The sequence below is a fragment of the Callithrix jacchus genome, chromosome 5 (assembly GCF_049354715.1).
Source record: "Callithrix jacchus isolate 240 chromosome 5, calJac240_pri, whole genome shotgun sequence".
NCBI classification, from domain to species: domain Eukaryota; kingdom Metazoa; phylum Chordata; class Mammalia; order Primates; family Cebidae; genus Callithrix; species Callithrix jacchus.
This window is the reverse complement of record NC_133506.1, coordinates 165314475-165336105: the sequence shown is the minus strand read 5'-3', so window position 1 is coordinate 165336105 and position 21631 is coordinate 165314475. Positions and strand designations below refer to the sequence as shown.

General features: G+C 43.1%; 1 protein-coding gene across 3 annotated transcripts in view; it reads left to right on the top strand.

Annotated features, from left to right (window-relative positions):
• Window positions 1-17136, top strand: part of LCP1 (lymphocyte cytosolic protein 1) — a 58231-nt gene extending 41095 nt beyond the window's left edge. For all 3 annotated transcript variants that reach the window (XM_035302632.3, XM_078375391.1, XM_035302634.3), the window contains 4 exons: window positions 126-259; window positions 7726-7849; window positions 11242-11366; window positions 15384-17136. In XM_035302632.3, the coding sequence (XP_035158523.3) occupies window positions 126-259; window positions 7726-7849; window positions 11242-11366; window positions 15384-15516 (516 nt within the window). In that variant the 3' untranslated portion in view covers window positions 15517-17136. The remainder of the gene's footprint in view (window positions 1-125; window positions 260-7725; window positions 7850-11241; window positions 11367-15383) is intronic.
• Window positions 17137-21631: the final 4495 nt, after the last annotated feature.

Here is a 21631-nt window from a genome sequence, read left to right as displayed (position 1 = left end):
AGATTCGAGAGGTCACTCAGTCTGACCATATTGATTTCATTTTTTATCTTTATTTTTATGATTTATCTGATATTTGTCATAATCAAGATGATGACATGAAATCACTTTCCTTTCTGCTCATTCAGCTTGAGAATTGTAACTACGCAGTGGAACTGGGGAAGCATCAAGCGAAGTTTTCCCTGGTTGGCATTGGTGGACAAGATCTCAATGAAGGAAACCGTACTCTCACCTTGGCCTTGATTTGGCAGCTAATGAGAAGGTACTAGAACGTACGGAAGCAGCCTTTTCTTGAATGCGTTATTTATCTAGAAAAATATTAGTAAATTTCCAGCATTATGAGTGAATTCAGTAAAAGCATGTTTTAAGCTAAGCTTAATAACCAGAGAAGCCATTTTTATTTTTCTGCTTTTTTTTTTCAGTTCTATCGGTTTTTGTTTCAGGTATCTTGAAACTCTATTATTAGGTTCCTCATCATTTTACATCGTTGTTTCATTCTGATTTAATCATCTCTTTGTCATTATGAAGTGGCCTTCTTTATGCCTACTAATATTCATTTCTCTGAAATCTATTTTTTCTGACATTAATATATAACAGCTATTATCCTATTGATTAGTGGGTAGCGTGGCATATCTTTTTACCATCCTTTTACTTTAACTGATCTTTGTAAGTAACAGTTACCTTTTAAAGGGACTTTTTAAATAAAGGGGATATTATGCTATATTTATCTACATATGTACTATTTCTAGTGCTCTTCCTACTATTGTATAGATCAAGATTTCCATTTGGTATCATTTTCTGTCTACCTGAAATATTTCTAATAGCACAAGTCTGCTGGTGATGAATGATTTCAGCTTCAATATGTCTGAAAATGTCTATTTCATTTTCAAAAGATTTTTTTTCTCTGAATGCAGAATTCTAGATTGATAGTTTTTTCTTTCAGTACTTTAAAGATAGTTTTCACTGTCTTCTGGCCCACAGTGTTTCCAAGAGGAGATCTATTGTCATTCTTATCTTTGTTTCCATGCATGCAGTATTTCTTTTTTTTTTTCCCTCTGGGTTATTTTAAGATTTCTCTTTTTTGTATGTTTTAGGTAATTTTATTATGATGTACATTGTCGGTTCTTATGCTTGAGATTTATTGAACTTGTAGGATGTATGGGTTTATGCTTTCCATCAAATTTGGAAAACTTAACTTTCATCTCTTCAAACACGTCTTCTGTACCCACTGGCCCTGGTTCTGGGGGATTCCAAGTGCATGTAACTTGGATCATTGAAAGTTGTCCCTAAGCTCACTGATGCTTGATTTATTTATTTTCTCTGTGTTTCATTTTGGATAATTTGTATTGCTATGTTTTCAAGTTCAGTATTTTTTTTTTTTTTGCCATGTCTAAATTTCTATTAACCCCATCCAGTGTATATATTTGTTAACCTGGACATTATAGTTTCCATGTTAGAAATTTTGAGTCATTTTATATTGCCTATGTCTGTCCTTTCCTTTACCTTCTTAAACATACAGAAAATAATTATAGTAACATTTTGGAATCTGTTTCTAATTTATTTTCATCTTCATTACAAGTCACACTTTTGGGCTTCTTTGCATGCTGCTAATTTTTTGATTGTATGTCAGATATCATGAATTCGACCTTGCTGTGTACTGGACATTTCTATATTCCTTTAACTATTCTTGAATTTTATCCTGGGATAGACTTAAGTTACTTAAATACAGTTTGATCTATTGGAGGCTTACTTTTAAGCTTAATTAATCTAGAGCTCATTATTTCTTCTTAGTAATGAGAAAATACTCTCTGAGTACTTTACTTGATGCTCCATGTATTATGAAATTTTTCCACTCCAGCTCATTGGGAACAAATTATTTCCAGCCTGTGTGAACCCCAAGGATTGCCCTGCAGGCTTATTTCTGGTGGGTTTCCCCGCTCAGCCTCGAGTAGTTTCTTCACGTGGGTGCACTGAGCAGTCCTCAGGTGACGACTGAGGGAAACCCTCTGAGGGCTGCGGAAGCTTTCTTTCTGAATGACTCTCTTTTCTCTAACAGTCCTCACCACTCTGATAGTCTCCCCTAAATTCTAGGCACCTGGGCTTCCTTCACTTCTCATCCCGGTTTCCTCCTCTCAGGAGGATGGCCATGCTCTGTGTGGGTTTTCTCCCCTACACTGCAGCTTAGAAACTGTTTCCATGCTGGAAAAATCTTAAGGCTCACTTTGTTGTCTTCTCTTCAGGGGCCACTGTCCTGTGCACCCTGTTGTCTGATGTCTGAATAACACTGTTTCATATGTTTTTCTCTGTATAATACGTGTTTAAATGTGGTCCCTGTTATTCCGTCATGGCCAGAAACAGAAATTCCTTTCATAGAGAACTTTAGATACCTTTTGGAGCTGAATATAAACTTGACTAATGTGAGAAGTATAGGGTGATGTAAGTTAAACAAAAATAGAATATAAGAAGATATGCAAACAGAAAATAAATCATAAGGAAAACAAAAAATTTTGGTACAAAATCATAGGCTTGGGAAGACTTTTAGATAGCAGTTCTGTAAATAATGAAATAGTTTCCTTGTAAGTGCTTCAGTCTTCCCCTTATACTAATAGCTCGGACAAGGCAGAAATCTTTCCTCCCATTACAGCCTAACTTAGTGTGACTTAATTCATTTTCCTACCTGGGAGGAAGCCCCAGAAACTGCACGTCACATTGCACTCTGTCTGGCAAGATAATGGCAAAGACGAGGTTTGTGGTGTCCCTAGGCACTGCGGCTTTAGTTCCAAGCCACTGTCTGCAGACCCTAGTAATGGCTCACTCTGCATGTCATTGCATCCCTGTTTGCAGATTAGGTAGGGGAATCGGAAGTGATCATCAAAGATTTCACTCCCTGATTCCCATTTGCTTTGCTAAGTATAGAGCTCCATCACGCATTTGGAAACTGGGGCTTCTTTAATGACGGAGGCAGCTGCCATAAGGCTCCTCTGCTGCAGAAAGCACCAGAGTTTTCCTGTGTTTTAGTCAAGCTCTGTCCTTTAGGTTACTGCCTGTGTCCAGAACAGCTTTGAAAACGCATAAGACTGTTCTCACCAGTGGATTTCCAGATGCTATTTCCAGACTATCTTTATTATCGTCCACATTTTAAATTTTTTTTTTTTTTTTGAGACGGAGTTTTGCTCTTGTTACCCAGGCTGGAGTACAATGGCGCGATCTCGGCTCACCGCAACCTCCGCCTCCTGGGTTCAGGCAATTCTCCTGCCTCGGCCTCCTGAGTAGCTGGGATCACAGGCGTGAGCCACCGCACCCTGCCCAAATTTTTAACAAATTAGCTATTCATACTGATTGCTTTAAAAACCAAAGCAAAATTCCTTTTAGTTGCAACAGTTAAACCTACGCATGGGTTTCAATATTAAATAATCTTTAATATATTCTATTTTAATGACTAAAATCCTCAGGCCAGCTGCGCACAGTGGCTTATGCTTCCATCCCAGTACTTTGGGAGGCCAAGGCAGGTTGATTAGCTGAGGTCAGGAGTTCGAGACTAGCCTGGTCAACATGGTGAAACCCTGTCTCTACTAAAAATACAAAAATTAGCTGGGCATGGTGGTGCATGCCCAATAGTCCCAGCTACTCAGAAAGCTGAGGCAGGAGAATTGCATGAACCTGGGAAGTGGAGGTTGCACTGAGCCAAGATCGTGCCACTACACTCTCAAGCCTGGGCGACGGAGCAAGAGTCCATCTGAAAAAAAAGAAAACAACTCGGGCCAACTCTGTATTAAATTTCATGATATCTGAAAAACATCTTGCAATGTGATCTTTGGATGTTTTACAAAAATGTGGCTCAAAACCTATTTAATGGCAATAAGGTCCACTCCGCTGTTGCTGTGTCCACCTGGTTAAAAAGTCGTATTTCTCATGAGTGTTCACTACACAAGAATTGTGCATATAAGAAAGTAGACAGAGAAATATATTACTGCAGAAGGAGAAATAATGACTGATAATTATATAAATGGCACCAGAAGGGATTTTTTCCCCTGCATGCCATATATGAAAAGACCTATTCAATTTACAGCCAGTTCTGGCTGGAATTTATTTTACTGAATTGTGCTGTTGTGCTAATCTGGTCATCTATCTGGACAATGAATGGCTTGTCACTTTTCCCATGGGAACAAATGAGAGATAGGTACTTAAACTTCCCTTTCCCCTCCGGCAGCTGGAAATGATTCTCAGGGTGGACGGTTGGCAAACAGTGTGTGCATAAACTTGCAGATAGAACCCTGGGAGCAAGCGGGCTGCTGGCACATGGCAATGATAGGGCTACTCAGGCAAATGAACAAATAATCCAGAGCAGACAAATAGGGAACTCTCCCCAAATCAAACAGGCTGTGGATGGTGAAGTCGCGATGGGTCCTTGAAAAACAAAACACCAAGGTTCGCTCCTCTGTGCCAAACGTTAATAAATAAAACAGTGTTGGAAGGCAGGAAAGTAAGCAGGTGATAATCACATCCCCCCAGGGCCTCACATCCAAGCCTTGTCAATCCTCGTTGGTTGAAGGAGGAACTGGCTGAAGCTGGGGCTCACAATGGTGTTTTATTTTGACACAGGGCACATTTTGCAAATGCTGGTAATACTGAGATCTTGTCTGGAGGGCCCCATGAACAGCACGGTCATCCTGAAGCAGGTTTGATGATGTGCAGTAATTGTCTCAAAAGGAAAAGTCTAGAAAGACACAGGCCAAATTAGTTTTTGTTTTGCATTTCAAATCTGTGTTTAGATGAGCAATTGCTTAGTATACGATCTAGAATGGGGGCTCCAGCCTAATTCTATTTTATTCCCTTTTTTAAAAAAAAAAATCATTGTACTTACACACGGGTGTCTGATTCCATTTCAAACCTTTGCATCTCACTTGAGGTGGCAGAAAGATGCCTCGTGTTCACAGGACTCTGTGCCACGATGAGAGGCCGTTCCCAAACCCCAGAATGGAATAAGCTGCCTCCACAATTTTCCATACCTCTGTAAGGTTCCCTGCTCCTTGGTAGCTTATTCTTGCAGATACACTTTAGTGTAATGGTGGGCTTCTCCTCTGCACCATTTAGTTCTCAGGCTTAGGAGATGGGTCAAGAACACTGCTGCTGTTTACGTGAGTGTGTTGACAACTCCTGACGAAGGGAAGTGAGAGCCAGGTCCTGGGCCAAGACACGCTACCAAAAGATTAAACTTGGTTTGTTCCATCAGGTTTTATAGAGAGAGGACCTGAAGAAGCAAGCACTGACCTACCATTTTTTTATTCAGACGTTCATTAGGCAGAAACTCTGGATGTTAGAGTAAATGCTAGTAAGTTAATATGCATGCTATCCCGAAATAAGAAGCCAGTTATGCCACAAAATGTAACCTATATGAACAGATCAAAAGTAGGATCTTTTCCAAACTAGAAATATTCTGAAAATCTATCTGCACTTATCCTATTTATACTCATGATTTCTCAGCATTTTGGTTTCATCTCTGGGCCCAGACTGAACGTCTTTATTATCCCCTTGCTTTCCCTGGGAGAGACGCACTCTATTTCACCTGCCGCTGTGCCTTCATTTACTAGATGCCCAGTAGTACTAGGCAGTCTGCTATCCTCTGATAAACAGGGCACGTGGACCCTGTCCGAGGGCACATGGTGGATGCCAATGCCATCCAAAGTTCTGGGAAACAGGTTTGAAGCAAGTGTAACAACACTGATTAATACACTCTATGCTGGGAAAGTGATACTTGAGCTGAGGATTGTTCAAAAGATTAGGAATTCACTAGAAGGGAAAACGGCCCGGGCAGTTAGTACAGCAGCAGGAGGCAGGAGGAGGACGCAGGTGCGGCTGGGGAGCTGCTGATGGTTCTGTGTGGTTGAAATGCGTATATGTCTTTGTGTGTGTGTGTCTGCGTGTGTGTGTGTGTCACAGGATGGGCAAGCAAGCAGGGAGGGAAAAAGGAAATCACAGATGTGCTGGAGAAGGACATTAGAGCCAACTGCAAAGGGCCTTGTGTGCTGTACACTGGAGCTTAACTGTATTCCTTGGGCCATGTCGAGTCACTTTAAATAACGTGACCAAGCAGGAAACAGTGGCATTCGTCTGTGGTCTATTCCATACTGGGGAGGCTGGGGTGGGAGGATTGCATGAACCCAGGATTTCGGGGATACAGTGAGTGCTGAGCATACCTATGAATTTGAATATCTACTGCACTCCAGCCTGGGTCATGAGCCACATAGTGAGACCTCATCTCTAAAAAAAAAAGAAAAATAGGACCCGAACTGTACTTGAGAAAGGAAATTCTGTGAAGAGGAAAAACAGAATGAAGAAGAGCTAATTGATTTGAGGGAGACTTGGGAAGTGTAATTGATAGGACGTCACTGTCAGTTTGTTAAATTAATTTTGATAAAGAAAAGTTACAGAAGCCATTTTCCTTCCTCTCTTCAGTGCCAGGAAGATGCTTTAACCTAGAGGAGAAAGGCATTGCTCTTATTTCAAGGACTAACCTTGAAATCCCTGTGGAAAGTCACGAAAGAACTGTACTTTTCACAGAAGCAGTAACTAGAGGAAGATAGCCGGTGGATTGTGTAAGCAAAATTCTGGAGTACCCAAGTGGAGGGTGACCTGAATCTAGGCAGACAGGTCAGATGAGATTCAGTCACAGGATTCTTGAGTTTCAGCTTGAGAAGCACACTCTGTAATTCTAGCCCTGCAGGTCTTTCATGTGTAATTAGATCCCCTCCTGTAAACCTGAACCATGAAGTCAACAAGTCCATGTGTTCCTCAACTGGTTGGCTTTCTCCCATGTTACCTCCCCTTAGAAGGGGGTAGCTTTAGAGAATGGTGGTTCTCTGCTCCAGAGAATGTGTTTTTGTTTTGTTTTGTTGTTTTGAGACAGAGACTTTGCCCAGGCTGCAGTGCAGTGGCACTATCTCAGCTCACTGCAACCTCTGCCTCCCAGGCTCACGCAGCCCTCCTACCTCAGCCTCCCTAGTAGCTGGGACTACAGACACGTGCTGCCACGTCTGGCTGATTTTGCGTGTGTGTGTTTGGTAGAGACTGGGTTTCGCTGTTTCCCAGGCAGGTCTGGAACTCCTCAGTGTAAGCAAACTACTCACCTCGGCTTCCCAAAGTGCTGGGATTACTGGTGCCCAGTCTGCTCTGCGGAATTTTAGGAGCTTAAAGCATCTTCTTAATAAATGTCCCCCAACCCCTCCAAAACAACAAAAATCAGTTCTCCTAACAGTAGGTAGCTGAGGTCATTGCTACCTTCAGACTAAAGATTACACTTTTATGTATATAAGGGAAAAAACTCTTTCATACTTTTTCTTTATTGTGTAGGCCACTCAAACTTTTCCAACATTGTTATTTCTTGATTTTTATGTTTTTTTTTTTAATTGTCACAGGTTGGAATCTTTTGCTTCATTTTCTTTTCCTTGCATTTTTTCTCTTTGGCTTTTTCTTTTTGCTCAGAGCAATGATCGTGCTCAGGAGGAGGTACGTGCCTTGCATTTCATTGTAAGAGCCATAAAGTGACATCCTAACTCATTCTAAAAGGAACTAATGTTGTTATATATTCTTTTCTTTTCTCAAATGTAACAGTATCCAGACTGTCTTCTCTGACATACCTGAAAAGAATATTTCCATTCTTAGCTACTTTCTGTTCGGAGTAAATGTTTTAGCCACTAGTCTCCAGAAATCCTTCTTTCTTTTGTTCAGGTACACGCTGAATATCCTTGAAGAAATTGGTGGTGGCCAGAAGGTCAATGATGACATTATTGTCAGCTGGGTGAATGAAACGTTGAAGGAAGCAGAGAAGAGTTCATCGATCTCGAGTTTCAAGGTAAAACTCTTTGTCTTCCGCTGGAGGCCACATGAGCTCTGTGCCTGTCTGTATTGCTGTCATTATATGTTCAAGTGACCTCAGTGTTAGGTATGTGAGGCTCCCTCTCCCATTTAGATTTTGCTGAAATGATTCGCTATTGTTTCGATGTTCATCAGCAATTTCCCTGACGAATTTCTCAATACTTTCTCCCATAATAGTTAGTCATAAAAACCCATCATTAAAATAATAATTTTAACTTTTATTTCAGCTTCTGGGGATACATGTGCAGATTGGTTACATGGGTATATTGCATGATGCTGAGGTTTGGGGTACAAATAAATCCATCACCTAGGTGTGAAGTATCGTACCCAACAGGCAGTTTTCCAGCCCTTGTCCTCCTCCCTCCCTCCCCATTCTCCTAGTTTCTACTGTCTATTATCCCCATATTTTTAATTTTTATTTTTATATCTGTTTTTTTGAGACAGGGTCTCACTCTGTCACCCAGGCTGAGGTACAGTGGCATGATCATGACTCACTGTAGCCTCAAACTCCTGGGCTCAAGTGATCCTCCTGCCTCAGCCTCTAGAGTAGCTGGGACTACAGGTGCACACTGCCATTCCAAGCTAATTTTTTCTTTTTTTTTTTGGAAATGAAGTCTCACTATGCTGCCCAGGCTGGTCTCACATTCCTGGGCTCCAGAGATCCTCCTCCCTTGGCCTCCCAAAGTGCTTTGGGATTACAGGGGTGAGCCACCATGCCCAGCCTATTCCCATCTTTATGTCCATATGTACCCAGTGCTTAGTCCCCACTTAAAACCCATCATTTTAAAAGCAAGATTTTCAGCATTGTTCTTTCAAAGCAACATAAACTATATGATAGTATTTGTGAAATGTGCACATCTCCATGATTCAGATTAACATTATAATGATGACATGTAGAATGCTCAAAGATCTCCTTGTAATGTTTTCTAAAAAAGCAGTTGTGTACTTCTATCTCAATCCCATTTTCATTAATAGCAGCATTTTATTAGATTTCTTGCCTCGTGTTTCATACATTAACTGTGTTCTTCCTCAAGGGACCTGTGTACTTGGTCCCTATCATAATAATGCCTGTGCCATCTAACTACATTTTTCTAGTTGAAGGTCAGGAGGGCAGGGAGGAACCCCTTCAGAGTCGTATTAACAGGGTTGGTGCGGCACTCATCATGATATTCAGTCTGTGCTTCAAAATCAAGAAAAAATTAAAATCTCTTTCTACAAGCAGGAGCAGAAGATACTGTCAGGGCAGGGTTGTCACAGGAGTGTCCACCTGCTGTGAGCCCATCCCAGACAACTGTCACCTCTGCTCCGTCTCCAGCCTGCTGTCCAGTCTGGAGGGCTGAGCAGAGTTAGGAGTGGATGCTGGTCACTGATGCGAGCAGATTCTTCCAGAAAGGGAGTTGGAAAGGCAGTAAAGAAAAGCAGAGTCGAAAGGAGCTCTAAATATCGAACGTACTCTGGTACCAGAGGCTCCTTGTGCACCCCTCAGGGCGTCTTCGCTGGCATTTCGAAGCTGGCTTTACTGTTTTCCTGATTTCATAGGTGAGGCCGTCAAAGCTCAAGTACCTTCCTGAGAGCATGGCTAGTGATCGTATGTGACGATCCACAAACGGAGGAAAACGCCTTTTTACCTGCGGGGTGAGGCTACAGAGTGCAGTGTAGCTATAGGTCGCTTAGGTGTAATGCAAAGGGACCAGCGTGCTTTGCCATTTTAGCTGTTCCTAAAAGCTGCTGCTCCAGCCCATTGCATTAGGCTGTGGCTTCTGGGGTGTTCCTAGGGGACAGGGTTTGGCAAGCGATGCTGGGGTTGACTCTCAGGAAGGTTTGACAATTCTTTTGCTCCTTGTAACGCTCTGGGCTCATTTTCTTCTGTCTTCTTAGAAAGTCGTTGCAGAATTGATTAAGTCCTAGAGGCCACACAGTGTACCGATAGGAAACGTCATACTAACCCCACATTTCTTTTATGTGAAGCCCTTTTAAAAATGAACACAACCCACTCTTTTTTTATTTTTTTGAGACGGAGTTTCGCTCTTGTTACCCAGGCTGGAGTGCAATGGCGCGATCTCGGCTCACAGCAACCTCCGCCTCCTGGGTTCAGGCAATTCTCCTGCCTCAGCCTCCCGAGTAGCTAGGATTACAGGCACGCACCACCACGCCCAGCTAATTTTTTGTATTTTTAGTAGAGACGGGGTTTCACCATGTTGACCAGGATGGTCTCGATCTCTTGACCTCGTGATCCACCCGCCTCGGCCTCCCAAAGTGCTGGGATTACAGGCGTGAGCCACCGCGCCCGGCACAACCCACTCTTTAAAAAAAAAAAATGGATTCAGAGAATGCATTTGCAGGTTTGTCACAAAGGTATATTGTGCGATGCTGAGGGTTGGGCTTCCATTGGACGCATCACCCAAAGCGGTCGTTTTTTACCTTTGGCCACTTCCACCCTCCCACTGCTGCTATTCACCAGTGTCTACTGTTACTACCTTTATATCCATATGTACCCGATGTTTAGCTCCCACTTGTAAGTGAATAGATGCAGTACTTATTGGTTATCTGTTACTGTATTAATTCACTTAGGATAACCGCCTCCAGCTGCATCCATGTTACTGCAGATAACATGATTTTATTCTTTTCTATGGCTGCATGGTATTCCATGGTGTATATGCACCACATTTCCACTATCCAGCCCATTGTTGATGGGCACCTAGGGTGGTTCCATATCTTTGCAGTTATGAATAGCGCTGCAATGAACATGAGCATGCAGGTGCTTTTCTGGAAGAATGATTTATTTTCCTTTGAGTATGTACCCAGTATTGGGATGGCTAGCCCAAATCGTAATTTTATTTTTAGTACTTTGAGAAACCTGCAAACTGTTTTCCACAGGGGCTGAACTAATTTACATTCCCACCAATATATAATAAAAGGGAATTATAATAATACCCTTTCCTCCACAACCTCACAGACATCTGTTACTTTTTGACTTTTTATTAATAGCCCGTTTACATGTTGTGTGATGGTATCTCATTGTGGTTTTGGTCCTCACTTCTGTGATGATTAGTGGTGCTGAGCATTTTTCCTTATGCTTGACACAATCCACTCTTAACATTCTGTCTCTTTCCAGTTGTGCTAATTTCCTCCTATTTATTATTTGAGAATGACTACCTGCTGTTGGTAGAAAGTGGGTTTCCTGGGAAGTTACTGATGCCCCTACAGAAACTACAGTTTATTTGAAACACTATGTGGAATACTGCTGCATTTCCCAGGCCAGGCTGCACATATTACGTATTTAAGAAGAAAAAGCCGCCCACTTCCTTTGAGCTGAATGGGAGTGAATCTGGGATACATGGATGAAACCCTCCCTTTCTCTCTGCGTAGGACCCAAAGATTAGTACGAGCCTGCCTGTTCTGGACCTCATTGACGCCATCCAACCAGGTTCCATTAACTATGACCTTCTGAAGACAGAAAATCTGAATGACGATGAGAAACTCAACAACGCAAAGTACGTAAATCAGATCAGGAGGGAAGGACCCGACGGGCAGCTGCATGGTTGTAAAGTCTAATGCTCACGCTTTTGTGCAAACGCTTTATTTTCACTATTCATGCTCTTCCTTCTCATGACTTACTGCAGTCTCACCACCACTATTTTGGATATGGTGCAATCGTAGCTTAAAGCTCCTAGTGCCAGAATAGGAGCAAGACAAAATAATAATAATAATAATAATAATAATAATAATAATGAGTGTTCCTGTAACTGATAAACAAGCCTGTAGTTCCATAAAGCCCATTTCCTAACCAAATGCCCCATTCATGAATATTCATCGATAAGAATGAAAAAGGGTTGAGTTCCACACCAGAACCATCGCCAGTGTGAGAGCCACTCAGGTCACCCGCCAAATGCTTCCTCTAGAGTGAGCGTCAGCATATTACAGTTTCTGAGCCAGATCCAGCCTGCTGTCTGCTTTTCTAAATAAAGTTTTACTGGGACACAGCCTATTCATTTACATCTTGTCTATAGCTGCTTCCCTGCTACAGCAGAGCTGCGTAGTTTCAACAAAGCCTAAGATGTTCACTCTCTAGTCTTTTGCAAAAAAAGTGTATGAACTTCTGCTCCAGACAGGTGCTTTTCTCAGGTCAGGTTCTGCCCGTTTCCTCGGACGGCCACAACAAAGGGCCCCCCCCAGCCGGTGGCAGAAGGTTCTTCTCTCACAGTTACAGGAGCCAGAGGTTCGCATCAAGATGTTGGCAGGATGATTTTCCTCCAGAATCTGCCCCATGCCTCCGTGTCTGTGTGGCATTCTTCCTGCGTGTCTGACTTTACATGGCTGTCTTCCCCTTTGTGTTTCTCTGTGATGCCTTTTCCTTAGAAAGACACGAGTCCTATTGGATTAAGATCCCACACAAACCCAGCATGGCCTCGTCTTACCTATTTACATCTGCAGCAGCCCTCTTTCCAAACGGGGTCGCAATCGGAGGCGCTGGGGCTTAGGACTTCAGCTTATGAATTTTGAAGAGACACAATCGGTCCATAGCACAGGTCTGGAAGTGACAAGTGTCCAGTGCCCGGCCTCCCTGCTTTACGATCCCACCACAGCCCTTCTCTCTGTTCCTCATTTGGGAAAGTGGGAACCTGTGCTCCCAGTATGCCGATGTTTAACACGATCTAATGCCGAGAAATAAGTAATTAAACTAAAGTTACAATAGATTGTGATGAGAGGTGTGGAAGGGACAGTATGGAGCTTGCCTAAGGAGACAGAAAGGGGCCTGTCGCTCTTTAGAGCAAAGAGCAGCTCAGCTGAGCTCAACTGAAAAGGCGAGTAAGAAGGAGGAAGACAGGTGAAGGAGAGAGGAGGAAGAATGTCCCAGGCAGAAAGAGAAACACATGTGAAGACCCGGAAGTTGTAAAAAGCCTTCAGCCTTCAGTTCAAGGAGAATGTGATTAGGTTAAGAAAGTCTCCCAGGCCATACAATTTTTCAGTTGTGCAGCTCAGATTCAAAGTCCAACTTCAAAGCCCACACTCCTAAGCACTCTCCTGTGAGGGCAAGATCCAAAATTACTTAGAAAAAGCAGTGAAAGAAATTACACAAAATGCGAAGTGTGGTTATGTAACGGTGGCAAGATTGTGTGTGATTTTATCTGAAGCTCCCTTGTAGTTTTCAGACCATTTTTCTCTGTGTTTCATAATGGGGGAAAATTAGTTTTACCTCATTAATAATTAATATGGAGGAAGTTATTGGGAGATAGACGAGGAGGAAAAATGGAATTACTACTGACTGATGCTTTCAATTTAACTTGATCCTATAAAGTAGAAGTAAGCCGGGCACAGTGGTTCATGCCTGTAATCCCAGCACTTTGGAAGGCAAGGACCTGAGGCTGGGAGTTTCAGACCAGCCTGACCAACATGGAGAAACCCCGGCTCTACTAAAAATACAAAAAATTAGCCAGGCATGGTGGTGCGAGCCTGTAATCCCAGCTACTCAGGAGGCTGAGGCAGGAGAATTGCCTGAACCCAGGAGGCGGAGGTTGCAGTAGGTGGAGATTGTGCCATTGCACTCCAGCCTGGGCAACAAGAGTGAAACTCCATCTCAAAAATAAATAGCTAACAAACAAACAAAGTAGAAGTAAAGTAATTTTAGGAGAGCAGGAGGTAGTAAGTGTGGGCTTGGGTAGAGTGAAGAAGGTCTGGTGTAGCTACAGTAAGAGGTCATTAGATAATAACGAGCCACAGTAAGAGGTCACTAGGTAATAATGAGCCACAGTAAGAGGTCACTAGATAATAATGAGCCACAGTAAGAGGTCACTAGATAATAATGAGCCACAGTAAAAGCTCACTAGGTAATAACGAGCCACAGTAAGAGGTCGCTGGAGAATAATGAGCCACAGTAAGAGGTCACTAGATAATAATGAGCCACAGTAAGAGGTCACTAGATAATAGCCACAGTAAGAGGTCACTAGATAATAATGAGCCACAGTAAGAGGTCACTAGATAATAATGAAACACAGTAAGAGGTCACTAGATAATAATGAGCCACAGTAAGAGGTCACTAGATAATAATGAAACACAGTAAGAGGTCACTAGGTAATAATGAGCCACAGTAAGAGGTCACTAGATAATAATGAGCCACAGTAAAAGCTCACTAGGTAATAACGAGCCACAGTAAGAGGTCGCTGGAGAATAATGAGCCACAGTAAGAGGTCACTAGATAATAATGAGCCACAGTAAGAGGTCACTAGATAATAGCCACAGTAAGAGGTCACTAGATAATAATGAGCCACAGTAAGAGGTCACTAGATAATAATGAGCCACAGTAAGAGGTCACTAGATAATAATGAGCCACAGTAAGAGGTCACTAGATAATAATGAGCCACAGTAAGAGGTCACTAGATAATAATGAAACACAGTAAGAGGTCACTAGATAATAATGAGCCACAGTAAGAGGTCACTAGATAATAATGAGCCACAGTAAGAGGTCACTAGATAATAATGAGCCACAGTAAGAGGTCACTAGATAATAATGAGCCACAGTAAGAGGTCACTAGATAATAATGAGCCACAGTAAGAGGTCACTAGATAATAATGAGCCACAGTAAGAGGTCACTAGATAATAATGAGCCACAGTAAGAGGTCATTAGATAATAATGAGCCACAGTAAGAGGTCACTAGATAATAATGAGCCACAGTAAAAGGTCACTAGATAATAATGAGGCACAGTAAGAGGTCACTAGATAATAAAAGAACTGCCAGGTAGTGGTGGGGGTCATTGGAAAAGAAATCACAATTAATAAAATTTATTTTCATATATCTACAAATAGAGCAAAAATTTTCTAATGCAGCTATTATAATTTTATGTGAAAATATGGAATATAAATCTCTGGCTACTCTATATTGTAGTAGTATAAATAAGTACAAATATATGTGGGCAAAAATTGGAATGGAACAAAGAATTTAAAAATTGATGTGGATGGTCAGGATATTATAGAGGCATTTTTCCTCTTTTGCTCCTTGGGAAAATGTTACTGTGAGTGAAATATAGTCTGCAAACTTTTCCTAGCACACATTTTTATTCAGTTCTGTGACTTTTTCTGCGGTGCTGCTATGTAGCCCAAGAGAATACTCCTGGTGTGAGTATCAAAAGCGCCACATGTGCTGGGTGTAGTGGCTCACACCTATAATCCCAGTGCTTTTGGAGGCTGAGGCAAGATGTTCTCTTGAGGCCAAGAGTTCAAGCCCAGCCTGGACAACATAGTGAGACCCCTGTCTCTATAAAAAATGTAAAAAAAAAAAAAGCAGGAGCTGAAGAGTTCTCCAAAGACAAATAATACACTTGATAACGATCACGAGGCTAGGCAGCAAGTCTGATGCTTTGTCAGAAGCTTTTGTTGAACCAAAATTTGTCCACAGAAGTGTGAGGATGCCGGTGACTGTAAGTTCTGTTTTGACTGTGCAGAGACTGACTGTGACCCTCCAGGCTCCCATTCATGCTGTGTTTCTCATTTGCCCTCTTTTCTCTCTTTTAGGTATGCCATCTCTATGGCCCGAAAAATTGGGGCAAGAGTGTATGCCCTGCCAGAAGACCTGGTTGAAGTGAACCCCAAAATGGTCATGACCGTCTTTGCCTGCCTCATGGGGAAAGGAATGAAGAGGGTGTGAGGGCCGCTGGGGCCGGGCGGGAGGTGGTGCACTCCCTCCTGACCTCTCAAGCCATTCCAAAGTTCAACTTGGTGACATTCTACAAGATTCCAAACAAGCACATATTAGTGCAGCCAAGTAGCCTCTCCTGTATTTAACAAAAAGTGCTTCGTTCTTTGCAGGAGGCCCAACCTTCTATACATATGCTTCTGTTCTTGATTTATTTCCTTCTTCGAAAATCTAGAGGAAAAGAAAGAGGTTGTTTTCCAGGTGCCCTTCTTGCTTTTGCCATTAGTATTGAGGGTAGAAGCTGCAGTGTTATTAATTTTGATGTAATCTTTCAAACCAGCTACATGTAGCTTCCCTTTTCTTTAAGATGAGGGCCAGGAGGTGAAGCATCATGCCTGCCCTGAGGCCTGTTCCTGGAGGTCGGCATCTGATCTGTGGCAGGCCCCTCTTTCTGTCCCCTCTTCCTGCCCCGCCTCCCATGACGTTGCCCCTCACACTCTTGGAACCACACCTTCTGGGGGGCCCATCTCTTCTGGCCATCCTCGTCTCTGGGCCATTTGGAGCATCTGATAAATCGGTCAAGCTGTCGGAGTCCCAGGAATCTCTGGTAGCCTGCAGAAGTAAGCCTCATCATCAGAGGCTTTCCTCAAAACTGGAGTCCCACATGTTATCAGGTTTTGCTTTTTTCAGCCACTAAGAATCCCTGTTTCTAACTCTAGAATTTGGGTTCGGACCAGCTCTAACGTCCTGAATACTCTGCCGTCTAGAGCCTTAATCTCGATGGACGGGTTGGATCCAAGGAGGATGTGATGGGGCATCCAGTCACTTGGGGGCGGCATGGAGCTGTAGGCATCCTTTAGGGTGCTGCCTCTGCAGGCACATAGCCCCTCGCGTTAGATCTGGCTACCATCTGTCAATATTTGGAGGCAATCCTGCCTTGCTTTTGCTCGTAGAGCTTAGCGTATCTGATCCTTGTCAGGCCATATCATCAATGTTTACTTTTTTGGTACTATAAAAGCTTTCTGCCACCCCTAAGCTCCAGGGGGGACACTATGTGCCAATGAATAGCACCTCCACTCACATACACACACACCCAGCCAGCTGTCGAGGGTACAATGAATCTATGCCAGATAAGAAATGGTGGCATTGCATTACAAAGGGCTGATTTACCGGACAAAGAATTCCAAAGCAAAACCAGGACAGAATGAATCTGAGCAGTTCTCATAGGTCAAGCCATTTCCCCCCAAACCAACTGAAGGCTTAAAAGCAACAGGGCATTGTGAACCCACACTAGACTCCCACTATCACGGGGAAAGGGTTCGTCAATGAGGTATCTTCTTAGTGGTGGTATGTAATAGAACTTAGCCATTCTTCAAAGCAATTGAAACACGTTGCTCTGGATCTGTTCCTTGGCAGTGGACTCAGAAAGCCAATATGTGGCTCCTCCCAGCCTGTAACCAGTATCTGCTGCTTCTGAATGCAAAGTGGTTGGTTTTGACTTCACACTGAACTTGCTGTAGCCTCGGACGATTTCCCCCCATTCGCCTCCAGGGAGAAAGAATGTTACTGCCTTAATGAAAAATGACGAGCATGATGCTCAAAATCTTTCCAAATAAAATGTTCCCCGTGTTAGGTGTCTCTGGGTGTTTCCTTCTGGAGGTTTGCGGCATTGTGCTAACAGTGTTCATTCATTCATCCCACCAGCACGCTTCGAGTGCCTGTATGTGCTAGGCATCGTGCAAGACTTGAGGAGTGTGCCTCTAAGTGAAACAGGCGGTGTGCTCAGCTGATGCCTGTCGTGGGAAAGACAGAAATCAAACAATTAGAATAACAGATGTGACAAGTGATGAAAAGAAGGGCAGGGTGAGAGACGAGTTTATGACAGGAAACAGTCTGAAGAAAAATAGTGTAGCTGGAAACTAAAGAGTACGTTTCGGTTAGGCAAAGTGGAGAGGTGTGAGACCTTTCCTCACTTACCATCAGGGTCATGGCCAATACTAGGACAAAAGATGGGTTAACAAGAGAAAAGGTGACAAATTAATCAAAGTTTTACATGACATGGGAGCTTTTCAAAACGAAAACCCAAAGATTCAGGAAAAACTTCATTTTTATGCTTAGGTTTAATGCAGAACGAGTGGCCATGTAGAAATGTGATTGGGCAAAAGGCTGTGATCTAAGGTTAAGAAATTGAAGGGGAAACCCAGCAAGGTCTGCCTGTTCAGATTCTTCTTGGCTGCCGTCTATAGCATTTTTTCCTGCGGAGACCAGGGCAGGACCCCCCTGGAACGAGGGTCTTATTACCATCTATCAGGCAAGGTAGACCAGAGAATTTCTTTACCATCAGTGTCTACACAGAAAGGCAGGGGGAGGTAGAGTAATTTTTCCAGGGTTTTGTGGCTTGCTTTGGGGAAAAGGGGTTCTAGTTTCTATGACCCTCGTTGAGGAAGAGGAATTCTGCTTTCTATGAGTTGCTTCAGGGGAGAAAGAAGGGCAGGAGACAGGAGGGCAGGAGAAGGTCAGGGAGACCTCGTTTCTGAGGTTGCCTTCGAGGCTTCCCAGTCTCCTTTAGTTTAAAATACTCTGCAAACCAAAGTGCCACACTTGAGGGTTTCATTTTTTTCTGAGCCCCAACAAACCCGATCATAAACAAAAGTCAGACTTAGGGACTGATGCTAAACAACGTCTAGACTGAGGAGGAGGTATCTTTGCGGTTAGCAGGGCCCAGCTCGCCTCTCCAGCTTGGCTGGACCTTGCTTGGGAAGGAGTGGGCATGCGCAGGGAGGATGCCGAGGAGTTCTGCTGCAGCCAGCTTCCTTGGATGGGCTGCTGTGACAGAGAAGCTGGCCACCAATTTGGCATGGTCACACTTTGCCCTGCAGAGGACCACCCCCTCACACAGCAGCTAGGAAGCTGGGCCTTTGTGCCTGAGCTGTGTGTCCCGGCTTCACCAGCAACTTCCTGGCGGTAGCACCTTCCTGGCCTCAACACTCCGGCACCTTCTACACTTAGGAGGTCTCTGTCTTCCCAACATATCAAGAGGCTACAGATATTGTTTCTTTTCATTTGTTCTAGACTGCACTGATGATTCTCATAAATAAAAAGACCGAAAAGATTCAGAAAAGGCCACAAAACTAAGACCATATTGAAGAGAAGACTAAAGGAATTCACAGAAAAAGCATGATACTTTTTGAAATATAAATTCTATTCTTACATTTTAAATTATCAATCCAAGTGTGGCATAAGAAATTTAAATTGTTATAGCCAGGCGCAGTGGCTCCAGCCTGTAATCCCAGCACTTTGGGAGGCCGAGGCGGGTGGATCACGAGGTCAAGAGATCGAGACCATCCTGGTCAACATGGTGAAACCCCGTCTCTACTAAAGATACAAAAAAAAAAATTAGCTGGGCATGGTGGCACGTGCCTGTAATCCCAGCTATTCAGGAGGCTGAGGCAGGAGAATTGCCTGAACCCAGGAGGTGCAGGTTGCGGTGAGCCGAGATCGTGCCATTGCACTCCAGCCTGGGTAACAAGAGCGAAACTCCGTCTCAAAAAGAAAAAGAAAGAAAGAAATTTAAATTGCACCAAATGGTCTGCAGTAGAAAGCAGGTCACCTCCTGGCTCCATGCCTGGTGATGCGCTTTGAAAGCAGCTGATATCAGCTCACTAGAGCCAACTGAATTGTGTGCACCTATTGTTAAACTGTCATTAGCCTCACATGGGCCATGGTGGAAATATTTACACCCCCAAAATTATCAAACTCTATAAATAGGGCTTTTCATCCCAGAAGAGCTGGTTTATCAATCCACCACTATCTCTATGCTAACCACCCAAATTCCCCTGCTAATCAGCAACCACTGTTACCAACTTCTTTCGTATCCTAGAAATATTCTGTGCACACATCACACCAAGTATTTCTTATAACAAGTATGAGCATACCATGAACATCACTCTGCTTTCCAGTTTTTTACTTAAGACCTTGTCTTGGAGGCTGTTTCATATTGGTACATACAGACCTGCTTCAATCTTTCCAGTAGGTACTTGGTCTTCTATTATATAGGCGTACCAAACTCTGTTTAACCAGTGACCTCTAAATAGGTTTTTAGGTTGTTTTTGGCCATGGGGCGGCTCACACATGCAATCCCAGCAAGGTCAGGATTTCGAGGCCAGCCTGGCAATTATGGTGAAACCCCATCTCTACTAAAAATACAAAAATTAGCCAGGCATGGTGGCATGTGCCTGTAGTCCCAGCTATTTGGGAGGCTGAGACAGGAGAATCGCTTGAACCCAGGAGGCGGAGATTGCAGTGAGCCGAGATGGCACCACTGCACTCCAGCCTGGTGACAGGGAGACCTTCATCTCAAAAAAATAAGAATAAAAAATAAAAAATGATATTTAGGTTGTTTTAATCTTTTGCCCCAAAAATAAGGCCACAATGAATAATAGTATACCCACTACTTGAGCACAGAATGCTAATTTTAATTCAACAGGTACTTACCAAGTTCCTGCTCTAGCAAAATATTGCACATTGAGTGGTAAGACATGGATCCTCTTAAGTTTCCTCAAATTATTTTATTAAAAACCCTAAGCAGGGACAGATGACCCAGCCAATCCCAACTTCTCTGCTTTATGTCTAAAGGAGCATGTTAACCAGCAGGCATGCACACACAAACCATAATAAAAAGCAGAATGTGATCAAGACAATCACAAATTTATACACTAATTGTCACAGGAGCTCTTGGAAAAAAATTATTGTGAATGAAGGATCAACACAAGTTTTTGGAAGAATTCAGTTGTGATGAATGAGAAGTGGGTAGGAACTGGGTCTCACTCATGCTGATGTTCCCTACAGAGCCAGACACATTGCTAGATTTTTAATAACAGGTTCGTAATTTTAAAAAAAATGATTTAGGCTCCTTCTGATTTTTTAAATAGAAAAAGTAAAAAATAAGCCGGGCGCGGTGGCTCACGCCTGTAATCCCAGCACTTTGGGAGGCCGAGGAGGGTGGATCACGAGGTCAAGAGATCGAGACCATCCTGGTCAACATGGTGAAACCCCGTCTCTACTAAAAATACAAAAAAATTAGCTGGGCATCGTGGCGCGTGCCTGTAATCCCAGCTACTCAGGAGGCTGAGGCAGGAGAATTGCCTGAACCCAGGAGGCAGAGGTTGTGGTGAGCCGAGATCGCGCCATTGCACTCCAGCCTGGGTAACAAGAGCAAAACTCTGTCTCAAAAAAAAAAAAAAAAGCTTTACCCAAAGAAGTGTCCCTCCCCCATCTCTTCTACCCTGTCTTTCCCACCCTGTTTCCACTCACCCCCCACAGCCCCATGTGGATAACCCATCTTTTGATTTCTGGTCTATCTTTTCTGTGTTTCTTTCTTCACAAATGAACAGATACACATGTATTTTCTTCTTCTTTCTTAAACAAAATATCTTCTTCTTTCTTAAGCAAAAAGTGGTTACAATGGAGCCCACTGTAAATCATTAAATATTATTTAATAACTCTGAATCTCAAAAGGAGGAGCTTGAAATCTCAGTCATTTTCTCCTGAGAAGTTCATTGTGGGCAGGTTGATTTATTTTGCAAATTTGCCAATCCTGTCTTCAAGAACATTCAAGTGCATTAACCAATGGGAATGTAGGGGCAGAGGGCCCCCCATTACAGAGGTAGGATGTGGCCAGATACTGGACAAAATGTTACTCGATGCTACTTCCAAAATGATGGGGGTTGGGCCTGGAGTTAGTTGATGGCTATTATGGTGACTTTAAATAAATAAGATTCGCAGTGGCCTCACGTCTTTACTGCTTGAACAGCAGCTTCCACGAAATGGTCTTCCTGTCTGAGGATGGGCCCATCATTCCATCCGGTCAAGGAAGCCTCATTTTGAACAGAGATCCTGTAATCATGCTGACAAGCTGCCCCTCAGTATTGGGTTGGATTAGCCAGATGTGAGGCACTACTTTCTATGTCTTCATCTAAATTTCAAATAATGAAAAAGCCAAAGGCAAGGGAAGACATTTATACTAACACTCTGCAGCCCTCCCTCAACATGGCTATGTCATCCGTTAGTGAATATTCTATAGCTATTGTTCTGAAGCAAAGCAGACAAGATCCTGCTAGATCACTAG